Consider the following 15,234-nt stretch of genomic DNA (forward strand, 5'->3'; position numbering starts at 1 on the left):
ACAGAGCATCCTGACGACCCTGCAGTTACCATTTCAGTGAAGAACTTCCCACTTTGCCCAAGAACGAACAGTTCCTCTCGGGCCTCACAGAACCTCACCCAGAGACTTCGGGGCTATGGCGTCTGTGCAGGAGAGGAGAGGTAGCTGGGCTGTGGAGGTCTTGTCTACATCTTTCACGCTTCTTCTTCCGGTCATGTGGTCTGTGAGGATAAGTGGTAAAGACAGAAGCTGCACTAAGCATGGTGCCCTGTAGGTTAGCCATGGCTGGCCCAGGGGCAGCGCACTGTAGGTTAGCCAGGGCTGGCCCAGGGGCAGCGCACTGTAGGTTAGCCATGGCTGGCCCAGGGGCAGTGTGGTGATGCACCCGTACCTTCGATCAGCGCAGCTATCTGCTGGCTCTTCTGAGAAGGCAGGTCTCGGACAGTGTCGAGGGCAGTCAGGCCACGGTTGTCCTTGATGTTGACGTCAATTCCTAGAAAGGGAGGCAGATGGACAGACAGGGGAGTGAGCGTGCCTGGGCCAGCCTCAGAAGCCAAGTCCAAGGACAGCCCTAGCTTTGAGGCAGCACAGCGAGCATTCTTCACTCACGGCCGGCTGTCAACAGTCGGGTGTCCCGGAACCGACCGAGTCGCACAACCCTAACCGCACACGTGCGTGCGCAGGTCTCAGACACCACCTGGCCCGTGGGATCAGCGCTGCCAGCCTCACCTGCAGCCAGCAGGATTTGCACCACATCGGTCTTGCCGAACAAAGCAGCTTCATGCAAAGCACTGCCCATCTCCGTCTGGAAGGCAAACGAGAGCGCGCGGCGAGTCACGTGACAGACGGGACGTGGGTGAGGAGGGATGGCAGTTAAGCTACGCAGAGCCCCCTGGGGGCCCTTCACCCTTCCGAGGTCCACACGGCAAGGCCACTGTGTGTTACCTCGGGCCAGGGAGCTTGTGAACTCCCACTGCTTACGGGGAGGCTGACCAGACCAGTAAGACTTGTGCACGCTCCGCCTGCCGGGTGAGGGCATCGGAGCACCTCATGGCCCAAGTGGAGAGTCAGCACCAAGCCTAAGGAAGGAAGCCGACTGAAGCACTGAAGCCCTCCATCAGAGAGGACGGCTGAGTCACACAGCAGTCCAGGCTTTGGCAGTGCAAAAAGGTGGCCCTGGAGTGTGTACGGGAAGGTAATGAGCCTTTCTGTTTTTTTTTTTGTTTGTTTGAGACGGCCCAGGAGCGCATCTTTTCAGGGGTTAATGACCATCTCAGACCCTGAAGAGAAACGAGCAGAATCACTAGACTCACTCCAGAGCTCATCTGCTTCTAAAACGTCAGGGCAGGACAAGGGACACACGGAAGCACGTGAATGTGATGTGGAAACACAAGCAGCCCAGCAGCACTATCCTCGTGCCTCTCCCAAGGACATCGTCCCTTACGCCACAAGAGACGTCCTGCTTGCTACCTGGTAGTTGCTGTCCATGCCGGCGTCCAGCAGCACCTGCACCACGGCCTTGTGGCCGTTCCTTGCTGCCAAGTGCAGGGGGGTGTGCTTCCGCGTGCTGCAGCTCAGGAGATTGGGGTGCGCACTCAGCAGCAGCTTCACCACCTCCAGCCGCCCGTACAGCGCCGCCAGGTCCAGCGGGGTTTCAAATTTGTTGTTGCGCATGGTGGGGTCCGTGAGCTCCTCCAGCAGGGCCTTCACTACCTCCGTGTGGCCGTACTGTGCCGCGCAGTGCAGGGCTGTCTCGTTGTCGTTGTTCTGAGGGTCAACAAGAGCGTCTTATCAGAAAGGCGTGGGGTGGGGGACTGAGCCTGCCCTGCCTGGGTAATCACCCGTAAAACCGCTGAAATTTCAATGAGGAAAACAGCAGCAATACTTGGGGACTCATACAGCCAAACTCCGGGTGCCGCCCCCAAAGCTCAGCCCGGCTGCTCCTGCTGGCTTCGTCCGGCCACAGACCCTGCATGAGGGGAGCATCCTGAACACTTGCAGTCTGTGTGCCTACGGGCATGCTTCCGCACTGACGGAGGGGGACCCTGTGGTAGAAGCCCCGGCATGCATGGACGCCGTATCACTGATATTGCTTCACTGTAAATTTCAACTGGCTTTACGAGCATTTCTTTGTTGAGCCTGTGATCCTGATTCTGGTTGGTCCACCATCCATACCCTTCCACACAAGCTTTATAAGGAGAGATCATCATCCGGTAGCTTCTTGCATGCAAATCAGTCAGCCGGTAAGGAGAGCGACAGAGCAGAACACCGCAAACCACTCTAAAGGTAGCAGCCAGCAGCCATTCCCCAGGAAGAAGGCACAGGCTCAGGCCTGAGGGCAATGGGACCCTCTCCTGTCCCAGGCTTACCGCGGAGGGGCACATGGGCCAGTGCACACAGCTTCTACCACTTAAGAGAACGGGCACGGGGGAAGGCCTTCTCACATAAGAAAGGGACAGTCCTGGGATGCATGGTGGGAGAGGTGCAAAATATTCCAGTGCGACACTGCCCTCCATTCGACTCATAGGCTGAGGGCCCCTGATGCCAACGTAGTCTCCAGGACACAGAGTCTGGGGTAGAGTCAGAGAACTCTGTGCTTTTTCAACTGTCGGACACAGTGTGCGAGCCATCTCGACTATGTTCTCTGCTGAGACTGACGGCACGTGACTGAGGCAGACAGCGCTCGACAGAGCACTGGTGAGAGCCTCAGAGCGCCTCAGCCCACCCAGGCAGTGCCCACTGCTTTGGGGGGAGACACGGCTTGAGAGCACCCGTCCTGAGCCAATACTGTGCACCTTCCTGGAGCCCCGAGTTAAAGATTAACTATGTCTACAGTTGGTTCAACCCTGTTAGTGGCATTAAAAGGAGCAGACGAGGAGTTACCCACGCGTGCGTCAATCCCATCTGCTTTTGACTACATTTTGTTGTTTTTTTTTTTTTTTTTTGTTTGTTTCCCAGCTAAACGAAAATGAGCGAGAAAGATTCAGAGCTGCTGAGACCAAGGCCCCAAGCGGCCAGTGACAGCTAAGAAATGTTTAAAACCCAAACAAGAACAGGAGGAGTTGCAGCGGGTGGGGCACATGCAGAGATAAAAGGCACACAAACACACAGGACACAGATGAAGGAACCAGAGTGTCAGTACGGCCAGCCAGAGCAGCCACAGGACACAGTCCTCGGTGGCCTCTGGCAACACGCCGGCCCAGAGAAGGAACCGGGAGGTCTGGAGGAAGGACAAACTCTGCATAGAAAGCAAATTTGTGGGGCTGGTGTGCCCAGTGGTCATTTCCACCTCCTACCAAGCTAGGGCCTAGGGCCCCTGAGCAAACTTAGGGCTGTCACCTCACTTCCTTGAGACAAAAACAGCTCTGTCGGAAGAGCTGGTGGGAGCTTTCTTTAGAGCGCACCCCGAAGATGGTTAAGAGGAGTCTCTGAGTTTTCTATCTCAACTTGTGCATGACAAATAGGGCCAAGAAATGTCATCCGCTAAAACTTGTCAACTATGAAACAAATCATTACAGCCATGGTGCCTTCCCCCTCTCCTAGGTTGTATAGAAGAAAGTAGGGCTCAGGCACTGAAAAATCATAAAGCTATAAAGACTAAACTGCCCAGCGAGGGATGGAGGGAGAGAGGAGGGCAGACAGACACATAAAGAACATGCTGGAAGTCTGGCTCAGTGAGTGGTGGAACAGGTGCTTAGCACGCAACAGGCCCTGGGTTTAGTCCCTAGTGTAGCCCAGCAAAACAACGAAGCAGAAAGACACGGGGAGTGTGTTTAGGTTTGCTTGCTTGTTTTCATTGGCCATTGGCTCTAACTAGGACGAAGACCGCTGTCCCAAAGCTGTCCTGCTAGGCGCAATCTTGGTCAGCCCTGGCACATGGCCTGCCTGGTGTTCAACACTGTCTGACCACACCTCCCTGGCACAGTGTACAAGCATCTGAGAGTGTATTGATTTTGTCGGACACGAGCTGGCGGTTAGCTTTCTTGAGTTGTCTGTGGTGATCACTGGCCACCACACACTCTCCTGTTTCCTCTTGGAGTTGACAGCTGTCTGGTTAAGGAGTCCTCTGGTTCACGGGCCCTCAAGAGGGGCAGTGAACCCATAGAGAGGCACAGATTGCCCTCACCAGCTATGGCCATCCCTCTCTTCCTTCCCTTCTGAACAACGCTGCAGTAACCAGCTTACCGAGATTCTGCACTGGGCGAAGGCCATTTGGTCCAAGCCAGCCTCGAACCTGATACGAAAGCCTTTCTCAAACCCTCCATTCCTACTCACTGAGGGTAAGTTTTCCCGCTATACTCTATGTCTAAGAAAAACAGACTATTCCTTTCTGCAGTCTCCACTGGACTTCATATATGTGATTTACAGATATACAAATTCAGCAGCGAGCAGAAAAAAATCATACAGAACATGTCCACAGTCACCTTCTCCCGAACCTGTTGAGAGCATCCCGTTACAGCCAGGCCCAGGCATCCCTGTGGATAGAGGCCTGTGCTAAGGAGCCAGAGCCGTAGCTCTCTGCACCTCAGTGCAGGTTCTAGAAACATAAGTGGGAAGAATGGCAAAACCATGTGTCCAAAGTTAAGACAACAGGAAAGTGAAGGCTGACTCCGGGATGGCAAAGGAGATGAGCTCCCTCGAGCAGTGCGATGTGGAAAAGCACACCCGCCCAACAGCTGAAAGGCGCCGGGAGCCTGGGAGCAGATGCTCCATGTGTCATTAGGAAAAGCATGGAGGTGAGAAGGAAGGACAGTCTGCTTAGGTAAAAGGGCGAGGACTCCTCCAGGCAGGAAGTTGGCTCAGACCAGTACATCTCAGACAGACACATTTACGAACTATGTAGGGCTGAACAGTAATCGGTAACTTGCCCAACTTCAGCTTTGGCCAGGAAAGCTGTTAGAGTGTAAGAGCACATGGAAGGACAAACCTATAATCCTAGCAGTCAAGAGTCTGAGGTAGGAGGATGGAGGATCGTGAGTTTGTGAGTTCAAGGCCAGCCTGAACTTCACAGCCAGAACTTGTCTCAAAACAAGGGCTGGGTATTTTGTTCAGCAGCATGTGTTTGCCTAGCAGATTCAAGACCCTCCTGAGAAGCATCTTCAGTCCCCATCCCTCTAAAGAAGGAAACCACTGTCCTCAAGGAGACAGCCACACACCCAGAAGGTGTTACTTCTATGGCATTTCCACCCCAAGCATGTAGCCTGCATCTAACTGCCAGAGCAACAGTGTTGCCATTGGTGTGTGATTGAATGACAAGTGGGGGGGAAAGGGGGAGTAGCAGGAAGGAGGGAGGGAAGGAGGAGGAAGGGGAAGGAGAAAGGTAAAGAAATGAATGACTGGGCTGGAGAGATGGCTCAGAGGTTAAGAGCACGGGCTGCTCTTCCAGAGGTCCTGAGTTCAAATCCCAGCAACCACATGGTGGCTCACAGCCATCTGTAATGGGATCTGATGCCCTCTTCTGGTGTGTCTGAAGACGGCTACAGTGTACTCACACACACACACACACACACACACACACACACACACACACTTTTTTATTTTAAAGAAAGAAATGAGGACAAGCTTTGAGGACAAGCGGCAAACGCGCAAACGGCCCTGTGTTGTGAAACACTTGCCATCAATCTTCCATTTTCCTAATGTAGTGACTGTATCACTCAGGTCTCCTCGCTGTTTTCAGACAAGGTCCTGTGGTACTCCCTGGCTGGCCTGCACTCACCAGGGAGCCTGGGCTAGCCTCAGCCTGTAGGCCAGGATTCCAGGCATGCCCCACAGTGTTTGGCTTCATAAGGGGGTGTCTTTGCTCTCTAATTTCCACTGAAAAGCTGATTAATACTAAAGCTAAGTTTTTGGAGTCAAGACACCAACAGTTTAATCTCAAATGCATCGCAAGCCAATGGCCACAGCTGTACAGGGCGGCGAGAGAAAGGCAAGGGCAGAACGCTCCCAGCTGTGCACACGCAGCCTGCACTGCAGCCTCGGTTGTGCAAGCTGAGACTCCCTCCAACGGAAAGTTGGTCAATTGCTGCTGGTGCTGCTGATGCAGTCAGCTCAAATTCAAGGGTCTTCCGGCTCTGGGACATGACTGGTCAGAAAAACTGGCTACTGCTTCCTGTGTGACTGAGCGGAAGCTGTTCTAGAGCAGGGGCGCATGGCTCCCAGAGTTCCACAGTACCCGCGGCTGGCTGTCATTTTTCTGGGCTTATGCGGCCGGCTGGAAAGGAAAAGTGTTGAGAGGGAACAGGAGAGCTTGGGGAATCCAAGTGTTCCCCAAGTGGTGCTGAGACTTCTAGGCTTGTACCCGAGCCAGACGGGATTTAGCATTCACACATGTGTTAGTAAGGCAAAGCCTAGCTGTGAGGCAGGCTAGTCCAACCCCATTCGGTCAGGACAAAACAGTCAGGTGAGAGCAAGGGGACTCCAGAAGGTGACTCCTCAGCACACACACATGCCACTCAAGGGAAGCAAGCACAGGACAGCACCAGGCAGGAGTGTCCACTGACCCAGACTTTTACTCTTCTGTCCTTGAAACCAAAGACAGGGAAAGCACTTTCAAGGACCAAAGGCCCAGCCTTTAGTCTGAGCGTTAAAAACCAATTTAACCAAAATGGAGACAGACTCCTCAGGCCCCACTTGAGTACACTGAGAGCGGCTTTGCTCCACACCCACCACCCTGGAGACCGGTTACACGGTGCCTTTCCAGAATAGCACAGGTATTTTAGGCCATTACACACAATCTTACCTGCCAGATACTTTCCCCTCATGAATGTAACTCCAAAACAACCCAGCAAAGGCGCTGGTCACATCCCAGTTTATAAAAAGGGAAACCAAGGCTGGGAGCAAACACTGCTAACTCGGGCAGCAGCCTGGCTGGAAGTCTTCGCTCTGGAGCTGAGCTGTCTCCTGCTGCTCTACCAGCAAGAGCCTAACCATGACTGCCTACTCCATGGCCTCCGAAACCAGCACAGGAGATGTAGAAAGTGAGGATGTCCCTGTCACATGCAAACACTGGAAGCCCTGGGTGCTTCGTTGGCCTGGGGCCGCTGCATTCTGGATAAGCACAGAGCACAAACGAGGACCATTCGTGTCCAGACCAGAGAGCAGCTGCAGAGCTGGGAAGACCGCTCAGCTGGGAGAGAGCCTGCCCTGCAAACACAGGGGATGAAAAGGTGGTGAGCACTCCAGCACGAGGCCAGGCCGGGGAATCCTGGGGAGTCACTGCCAACCAGTCTAGCCAATCAGCAAGTTCCAGCCTCAGGGAGCGACCCTGTCTCAAAACTTAAGGTAGAGAGTGATTGAGGAAGACATTCAACATTGACCACTGACCTCTGGCCTTCTACACACACACACACACACACACACCCCACTCATACACATGGGCATGGGAGAGCAGAGACAGACAGACAAAGGGAAAGGGAAAGACAGAGACAAAGAGGGAAAAAAGCAGGTACATGCACATCAGCCCAAGCTTCATCTGAGTAAAACTCAGGGATACTCGTTTAGCCTGTGAAACAAGAAGAAGCCACACCCACCAACTACTAAGTCCCGCCTCTTTACGGAGATGCCGCCTGGTGAGGTAGGCAGTGGCTGGCCAGGTAGGTCCAGCAAAAGCCACTGCAGTCACCAGGGCAGTGTTCTGCAGCTCCTGCTTCAGAGCCCCTCACGAGCAACAGTGGGAAGGGAGAGAGGAGAGATACTGGAGACTGGAGCCCAGGAGGCCCTGCGAGGAGCACTCCCAGGAAGAAAGCGCCAGCGGTTTCTGAAAGAACAGCTTGTGGTCACCTATGTCTTGGCCCCCACATCACCACCATAGCTAAAACCCAAGGTTCTACTCCCAAAGAAGCCTGGAGAGAGAGGAAAAGGAGGAGGCTTTGATCCTAAGCAGCACGGGCTCAACTGTTTTCCGTGCTTACTGAGAAGCCAGCTGACTTGTTTGATGGCCCTCTCTGCAGAATCCCCAGGACTGTACGAGTCGCACACACACAGTAGGCTTACAGTGTGGTCCTACTTTCTACTCTTGCTGCTCGGACGCTCCCAACCTTCCCGGGATCGTATGGTTTTAAAACTAAGGCCTCGGCCCACGGTGTTGTGATTTCCCTAGACAAGCCAAAAGCAGATGGGCTGAAGCAGGCGGCTCGAGGGTGATGAAGAGGAGCCCAGGAGGAAGGCAGAGGGCCGCAGCGGAGGGGCAGCATGGAGAACACAGGACGACGTGGGGGTCCTGGCCGGATGTACACACCTTGGCATTGATATAAGGGTCAAAGGGGCCGTACTTTTTGAGTTCTTTGATCTCAAGAGCATTCTACAAAAAGGAGAGGAAAAGACAAAGTGGTGATGAAGCGGATGAAATATCTCAAAGCAATATTAGCCCTGGGGCCCGATGCTAGGACAACCCAGATCTGAGCTCCCTCGGCTGACGGAGTGAGCTCACGAGAGCAGCTCCAGGGAAGCTCATCGGATCCACATGCCCACTGGAGCCACGCTGGTGGCTTCGAAGTCAAGGTGGTGCTGCAGCTGCCTGGATCCGATGTGTGCTTCCGGGTACTTTGGACATCCCGCCCAGTTGCTGCCTGCAGTATTTATGCACTGGGCTGCCACCCTCCTATCCTGGGCGACTCCAGGCTGGAGGCAGCTGTGAACGAGATAAGCTAGCACACCCAAGTGGCTCAAAACCCCAAGCAGCCATGTTTCAAGGCAAGAGTGGGTGGAGACAGTGTTAGGCATGATGGCTGAGAGTGGCTGAGGGGAGGATCTCCGTGGGTGGCCGGTTCCAACACTGAAGGGCATTAGTTACAAGCAAGCTTCTCTGTGTGCTTCCTTCAGAGAGAAGACTGTCCCTTCAGTCAGGAGAATCACACTTAGGCTCTAAGAAAGCAAGTGTAAGGCCGTCATCACTCCGTCACACAGGCACCCTTCACCAATGGCCTGAGGACCTGCTGGAAGCTTTCCCCCTCCCCGCCATGAAGGAACACAGGACTGACGATCACTGCTTATACCCAGTCTCCAACAGAGGCCTCGGGAACCCACGTGGTTTCCCTCTGGTATCTCAGTGGAAACCTATGTGGGCCTGGCTGGAAGGGGACTTGCCGGGTGATGTCCTAGGGTCTGAGGATGAACCCCATCTACTCCACAGAGAGGAACAGCCTTCTAGGGCTGTATCACGAGGAAGACAGCTCTGGGCTCACTCAAGTGCAGCACAGTGCAGTCAAAGCACCAGGGGCCAAAGTCCAGACATGGGGGCCCCGGGAGCCTTTGTCACTGAGAACAGAGAAGCTATCCCCAGAGTTGATTCTCTTCTCTCTTTTCTTTTTCAGTGTATGCTTGCCGTCAGAGTGGCGTCGGAGGACACAGGAAACGGTCTGTGTGCCACTGGATCACTCTGACCTGCGTCCACATGGCTTTTTCTAGCATCAGCACAAATACTCCCATTTCTGCGCATTGTGATGTCTGTGAAGTAGCAGGATGGCTCACACAGCGCTGACTAACGCTGGAACTGCTGTGCTGGCTACGTGTTGGTGGTGTAAGCAGAAATTATAATTAATGCAATCTCTACGGTTTGAAACTAATTCGACATGATTTCGAAAGATTTGCATCAACTTTTATACTGTGAATCTGTGTGTATGTGTGTGTGCGTGCGCACATGTGTGAAATTCTAGTACAAATCTGCATGAGTTAACTGTATATAAAATGTATCCTCCAGGCTGGGTGAGGTGGTACACACCTTTAACCCCAGCACTTGGGAGGCAGAGGTTAAGTGTCTTGGGTTCGAGGTCAGCCTGATCTACAGAGTGAGTTCTAGGACAGCCAGGGCTGCACAGAGAAACTGTGTCTTGACAATAAAAAAGCAAACAAACAAACAAACAAACAAGATGTAGCCTCCAGAACATGGTCCCTCACCCCTCCTGAGGAGGGAGGGTCATGTCTAGGGAACAGAGGAACTATGTCGAGGACACCCTAAGTGCATGAGGCCAGAGCAGAGGGAGGACGCTCTCTCCTGACCTGTTCGTTGACTCTGGTGTGCGAGGGCCCCTGGTGGATGAGCAGCCGCACTATCTGGGCATCTCCTTTCCACGCTGCCAAGTGCAGTGGGTAGCAGCCTTTCGAGTCAGCAACGTTGGTCAGCGCATCGTTCCTCAGAAGAACCTCGACCACATCCCTAGAAAGCAAAAAACACCCATGAGCTTATAGGTCTTCCCACGGGTGTACCGCAAATTACTCTCTGACCCTATCTCTCCAAGGCCAGCCTCTTCTGAGGCCACTGCCAGGTTTACTCCTAAAGCCCACAGCTACCAGTATGTGGCTGCTAGGTGGCTGACTCACGGTGACCAATGACTCACCTTCTGGGGCCTTTCGAGGTAATCCATCCATGTCCTGCTACTTTGAAAACATCTGGACTCCTTGTCTAAACGGTGCATTAACTCCCTACTTTGTGATAGATAAATAGCATTGGGGGTGGAATTTGCATGACAATGGTTACACTGGAGGAATGATGTCCTTCACTACCTATCCCAGCGCCTTGGGGTGTGGGAGCCAGAGAGAGAACAACAAAACCAATGTCACAGACCTAAGTCGGACACACAGAGGGGCATCTCAAAGCTCTGAAAAGAAGCCTCTCTGGCTTTCTTCCTGGTGACACTGCTAATGAGGCAGACATGCACGTGTGATCATCCCCAAGCACACAGAGCCAATGAAAACCTGCCTGTGGGGGCTGGAGAGATGGCTCAGTGGTTAGAGCACTGACTGCTCATCCAGAGGTCCTGAGTTCAATTCCCAGCAACCACATGGTGGCTCACAACCATCTGTAATGGGATCTGATGCCCTCTTCTGGTGTGTCTGAAAACAGCTACAATATACTTATATATAAATAAATAAATCTTTAAAAAAGAAAAGAAAACCTGCCTGTGAATACAGACAGGCAGGCCCTGGAGAGGAGCCTCGCTAATAAACTGCCACCTTGGAGTTAAGGTGTCACATTAATTTGGGCTTTCCGACTACTTGAGAGGGGTCTCGTATATTTCTTTTCTTTTTTTTTTTTTTGTTTTTTTTTGGTTCTTTTTTTCGGAGCTGGGGACCGAACCCAGGGCCTTGTGCTTCCTAGGTAAGCACTCTACCACTGAGCTAAATCCCCAGCCCCGGTATATTTCTTTTTTTTTTTTTTGCTTTGTGTGCACGCATATGTACACATGCAGAAGTCAGAAGATAATCTTTGGAAGTCATGGAAGTCATTTCTCTACATCTATATGTGGGCCCGAGGGATCAAACTCAGGTCACCTGGAACACAGCAAGTGCTTTACCCTCTGAACCATCACCCTGGCCCTGGATTTACCTTTAGAGTTGTTTTAGAAAAGACAAGGTGTTCACATTTCAAGTTGAGAAAAGATCGATGCTGGAGCAAACACTCATGGTGCACCCCCTGCACGATGGTGTCCGTCAGCTTGGTCACACACTGGATAAGTAACAGAATCCTGCAAGGTGGGGTGAGCCCGTTCCTTGCTATTACAATGTAAACCGGGGGCAGAGGGCGTCATGGGTTAATGGCGGAACGGGAATGTGCACCAAAGAAAAGGCCAGGGAGATGTCAGTGAGGCTCACAGCTCCGGCTCACCAGACTACACTCCTACAGCTCTTCTCCCCTCGGGCTTTGCTTTCCACTCTCCACACCAGCTTTTCTGTCCCCCTGTTTCTGTTCTTCCACATCTGGGCAAATTCACCTCGCACCCTGTGACTTCGGCCTGTGCTGCGCTGAGCCTTCAGTGTCATCCACTGATAACTCTCGGCTCCCCAGAGCCCAGCCTCCCCAGGAGCCTCTCCACACCGATTTCCCACTCAAATTCTGACGACCTCGGCTGCCTTGAGGGGGTGCAGTGGGCCAGACACACACTTTGCCTCTGTTACACGGCTCGGCATGTTCGCAAGGCTGACCTTATGAGGAAGGAATGACAGCAGGCAGGACAACTATCCCGACAGAACGCTAGCTCTTAGGACCCTTCTATCTACTGTGTTCATCAGGGGATGGCACCGTGGGGCCCCACTGTGCTCCTCACGGTGCCATCACTGTGTGATGCTGGAGCCCTCGACAGGAAGGACCACAAGGAGAGAAGGTGAAATACACTTCTGTCTAAAGACTTCCCTGGGGCTGGGGGTGGGGGGTAGAAAAGGAGCACCGTACGCTGAAGGGAAACTTGGTGTCTGCACGCACTGTGCAGTCTGCTTCTCTCTGTGCTCGGGGCCCTGCCGAGCCAGCCTCACAGGAGATAGACACACCTGAGCCTGGCTCCTTGGAGCGAGCCCCTGGTACTCACCTGTGGCCATTCAAAGCAGCGTGGTGTAGTGGTGTGTAGCCAGTGCTATCTACGCAGTTCACGTTCGGCCCTCTCCACATGCTAGAAGGAAAAAGAAAGAGGTGCATATATATATATATTTTTTTCTTTTTCTTAAGATTTTATTTCTTATGTATGTGAGTACACTGTCGCTGTCTTCAGACTCACCAGAAGAGGGCACCAGACCCCATTACAGATGGCTGTGAGACACCATGTGGTTGCTGGGAATTGAACTCAGACCTCTGGAAGAGCAGTCAGTGCTCTTAACGACTGAGCCATCTCTGCAGTCCAGAGAGAGAGAGATTTTAAAGGCTGAAGTTACAGCAAGGTCAGAGACGGCTGGCTAACGGTGCAGTAGATAAGCAAACCAGAGGTCGCCGCAGACTACTCGGGTGGACAGCAGGTGCACAGCACCTGGAGTCGGGTACTGTGCAAGCCACACCATCACCCAGAGGCCAGGTCCGCCTCTGCTGGCCCACCTGGGCTGCACTATTTACTCAGTTTGGAACTTTGGCCTCTGAGTACTCCCAACTAACCAAGATGTCATCCAAACAGCACAAAACCAAAACACCCAGCCAGGCATGGGTGCTGAGAACCACCCTGTTCTGGTGAGTGAAGCCAGCAAGCTACCTGAGTATAATCTCAGACAGCACCTGACAGGGTCAAAAGCGCACCAGGATACATTGAGTTGAGAAACAAACCAGACTGTGTCCCCTTCCTTCAAAAACACAGTTGGCTTAAGGGAAGAGTGGATTGGGCTGTAACAGGCTCAACTACTGTGGGTTGAAATAGGCCTAAAAATGCACGTCTACTGAACACACAGAGCCCCTTTTCCCATCACTGAAACCCAAATGATACAGTCTAAAATCTGACTGCATAAGGGTAAGTGGCACATGATTTTGATCCCAATACTCTGAAAGGCAGAGGCAGAGGCAGGTGGAGCTCTGAGTTTGAAGCCAGCTTGGTCTATATAGTGAGTTCCAGGATAGCCAGGGCTTCATGGAGACTCTGTCTTGAAAGAAAGCAAAAGAAAACAAAACAACAGAAACAAAGGCCTGTTGGCACAGCAGTCACGCCATATTAATTATGGGCAATCAAGAGGTGGTTGCCAATGCCTGGGGGCGTGTGTGGAGAGCATCCAGCGCACAGCATTTTCCATGAGAGAGTCCCGAGTCAGTCTCTGGTAGACACTGGTAAACCAGTCCATCCTATCGGTGGGACTTTTCATACGCTGATAAAATCTATACCTTGTGGGTCTGACCTCCGGGAGAAACAACGTAATAGGGAGACAGCATTACCCCTTTCAACTTGCAAAGCCCTAACTTTAACGATGAGCCTCAGGCATTAGAGGCCACCTTGGTCGTCTCTGATCCTGCCAGCACTGACGGTTGGGGGTGCGCCCCCCCCCCCCGTCTCAAACATTTAATTTTTGGTGAGTTTAGGGGTGGAGCCTGGGGTCTTGGTCAAGCTGTTGCTGAGCTATACCCTGCTCTTTTCTTTTTAAAGCGTTATCAGGAATGGTTGTCCAGTTAAATGCATTTTCTGCAGCTGTAAAAATAACCAGCTTTAACCAGCTTCATGCCCAGTGACTTAGCACGTGGTGGCTGCAGCTTCTATATTAAGCTGCTCTCATTCCTGGGTGACCTTATCTGCTGCCACCTGTGAGGACCTGGCTGGTGCACACTGGGTGGCCATGTCTACTCACAACACAATACTTGTCTGTGAGGCCGGTCCAAAGGTTCTGCCTTTTAGTGCCTCTGCGAGTGGATGACCTCAGTGCTATCTACCCGTTATTATCAGCAAACCGTCGTCCTAACTGGTTTGGAGTTGTTTTTATGTGTCTGGGTGTTTGGCCTGCATGGATCTACAAGGGACCGTGTGTGTGGTGCCTACTCAGAGAGTAATCGGGTTCCGTGGAACTGGTTAGGGGCGGTTGTGAGATACCACGTGTGTCTGGGACATCCTTGGTCACTTAGCACCACTGCATTCCATCTTTATTTGGGACTCAGACCCCGCGGAGAAGCCGTCTAAGTGTAGAGCCTTCAAGCCTGGTGCTGGCTTGATGCAGCATGGCTGGCTACAGGAGTGTTTTAGAAAGAAGCTCCGTCACAGTACAGCCCAGGCGGGGCCGTCCATCACCCCACCACCCTCTCTGAATACGGCAGAGCAGAGACCACGACCAGAGTCAACAACAACCAAAATCTTAAACACAGCAGGTTTTGCTCCGAAAGACCCCGTAAGAACTGATGGGGACGGTGGACTGGCAGCTGACTGACTTCATCTCATTCTCTGCCTGAAGCTTTAAAATAAAACGTCATCAATTGAGTTAGAAGCTGGGGCACCTGCGCCACAGCTCATCTGTGGAGGTCAGGGAACAACTTGTGGGGATGCTTCTCTCCTTGGGCTCGGGATAAACACTGTCTTTGCTTGGCCACCATTGCCCCCTCAAACATCCTGAAGTCTAATGGAGCGACAGAACAGAACCTTACAAACCAACTCATCCCTACAGAGTAAGGAATGACCTCGTCAGCTAACTGTCAAAACTGACATTTTTTTCCCCTTTGCTTTCGTTTTGGGGGTGGCAGGTTCCCATTATGCATCCAGAGTGGCTTCAAGCTCATAGTCCTGCCCCAACCTCCCAAGTACTGGGGTCATGTTTGGCTTTCTGAGAAATTCATGGAGGGAGCCTCAGAGGCCAACCTTAAGCGCTGGCCAGCAAACCCCCATAAGCTGCCTGTCAGTCCTCCCCACTGGGATCATAAGGTGTGTCACCACACCCTGCTTTCCAGTGCTGGGGACAGAATACAGGTCCCCATGATTGTACGGCCAAACATTTTACTGACCTGAGGGGGGTCTCCTTAGCCCCTTTACCTGCCAGTCCTGAAAGGTAGAAAGTCGATACGGCCAAAAGGAAGACACCAAGAAAGACAGGGTAGGT

The 15,234-nt window shown here is 52.6% G+C and overlaps 1 protein-coding gene across 4 annotated transcripts in view; it reads right to left on the bottom strand.

The window, feature by feature from the left end:
* Anks1a (ankyrin repeat and sterile alpha motif domain containing 1A) overlaps nt 1–15,234 on the bottom strand; it is a 148,657-nt gene that overhangs the window by 71,717 nt on the left and 61,706 nt on the right. For 2 of the 4 annotated variants that reach the window (XM_032888304.1, XM_032888306.1), the window contains exons 2-8: nt 12,279–12,359; nt 9,976–10,132; nt 8,216–8,278; nt 1,450–1,746; nt 709–784; nt 371–472; nt 99–200 (exon numbers count right to left, since the gene is read on the bottom strand). In XM_032888304.1, coding sequence (XP_032744195.1) covers nt 99–200; nt 371–472; nt 709–784; nt 1,450–1,746; nt 8,216–8,278; nt 9,976–10,132; nt 12,279–12,359 — 878 coding nt within the window. The remainder of the gene's footprint in view (nt 1–98; nt 201–370; nt 473–708; nt 785–1,449; nt 1,747–8,215; nt 8,279–9,975; nt 10,133–12,278; nt 12,360–15,234) is intronic. The other 2 variants (XM_032888307.1, XM_032888303.1) reach the window with 1 other exon arrangement.

Source organism: Rattus rattus, chromosome 18, assembly GCF_011064425.1.
Source record: "Rattus rattus isolate New Zealand chromosome 18, Rrattus_CSIRO_v1, whole genome shotgun sequence".
Taxonomy (NCBI): domain Eukaryota; kingdom Metazoa; phylum Chordata; class Mammalia; order Rodentia; family Muridae; genus Rattus; species Rattus rattus.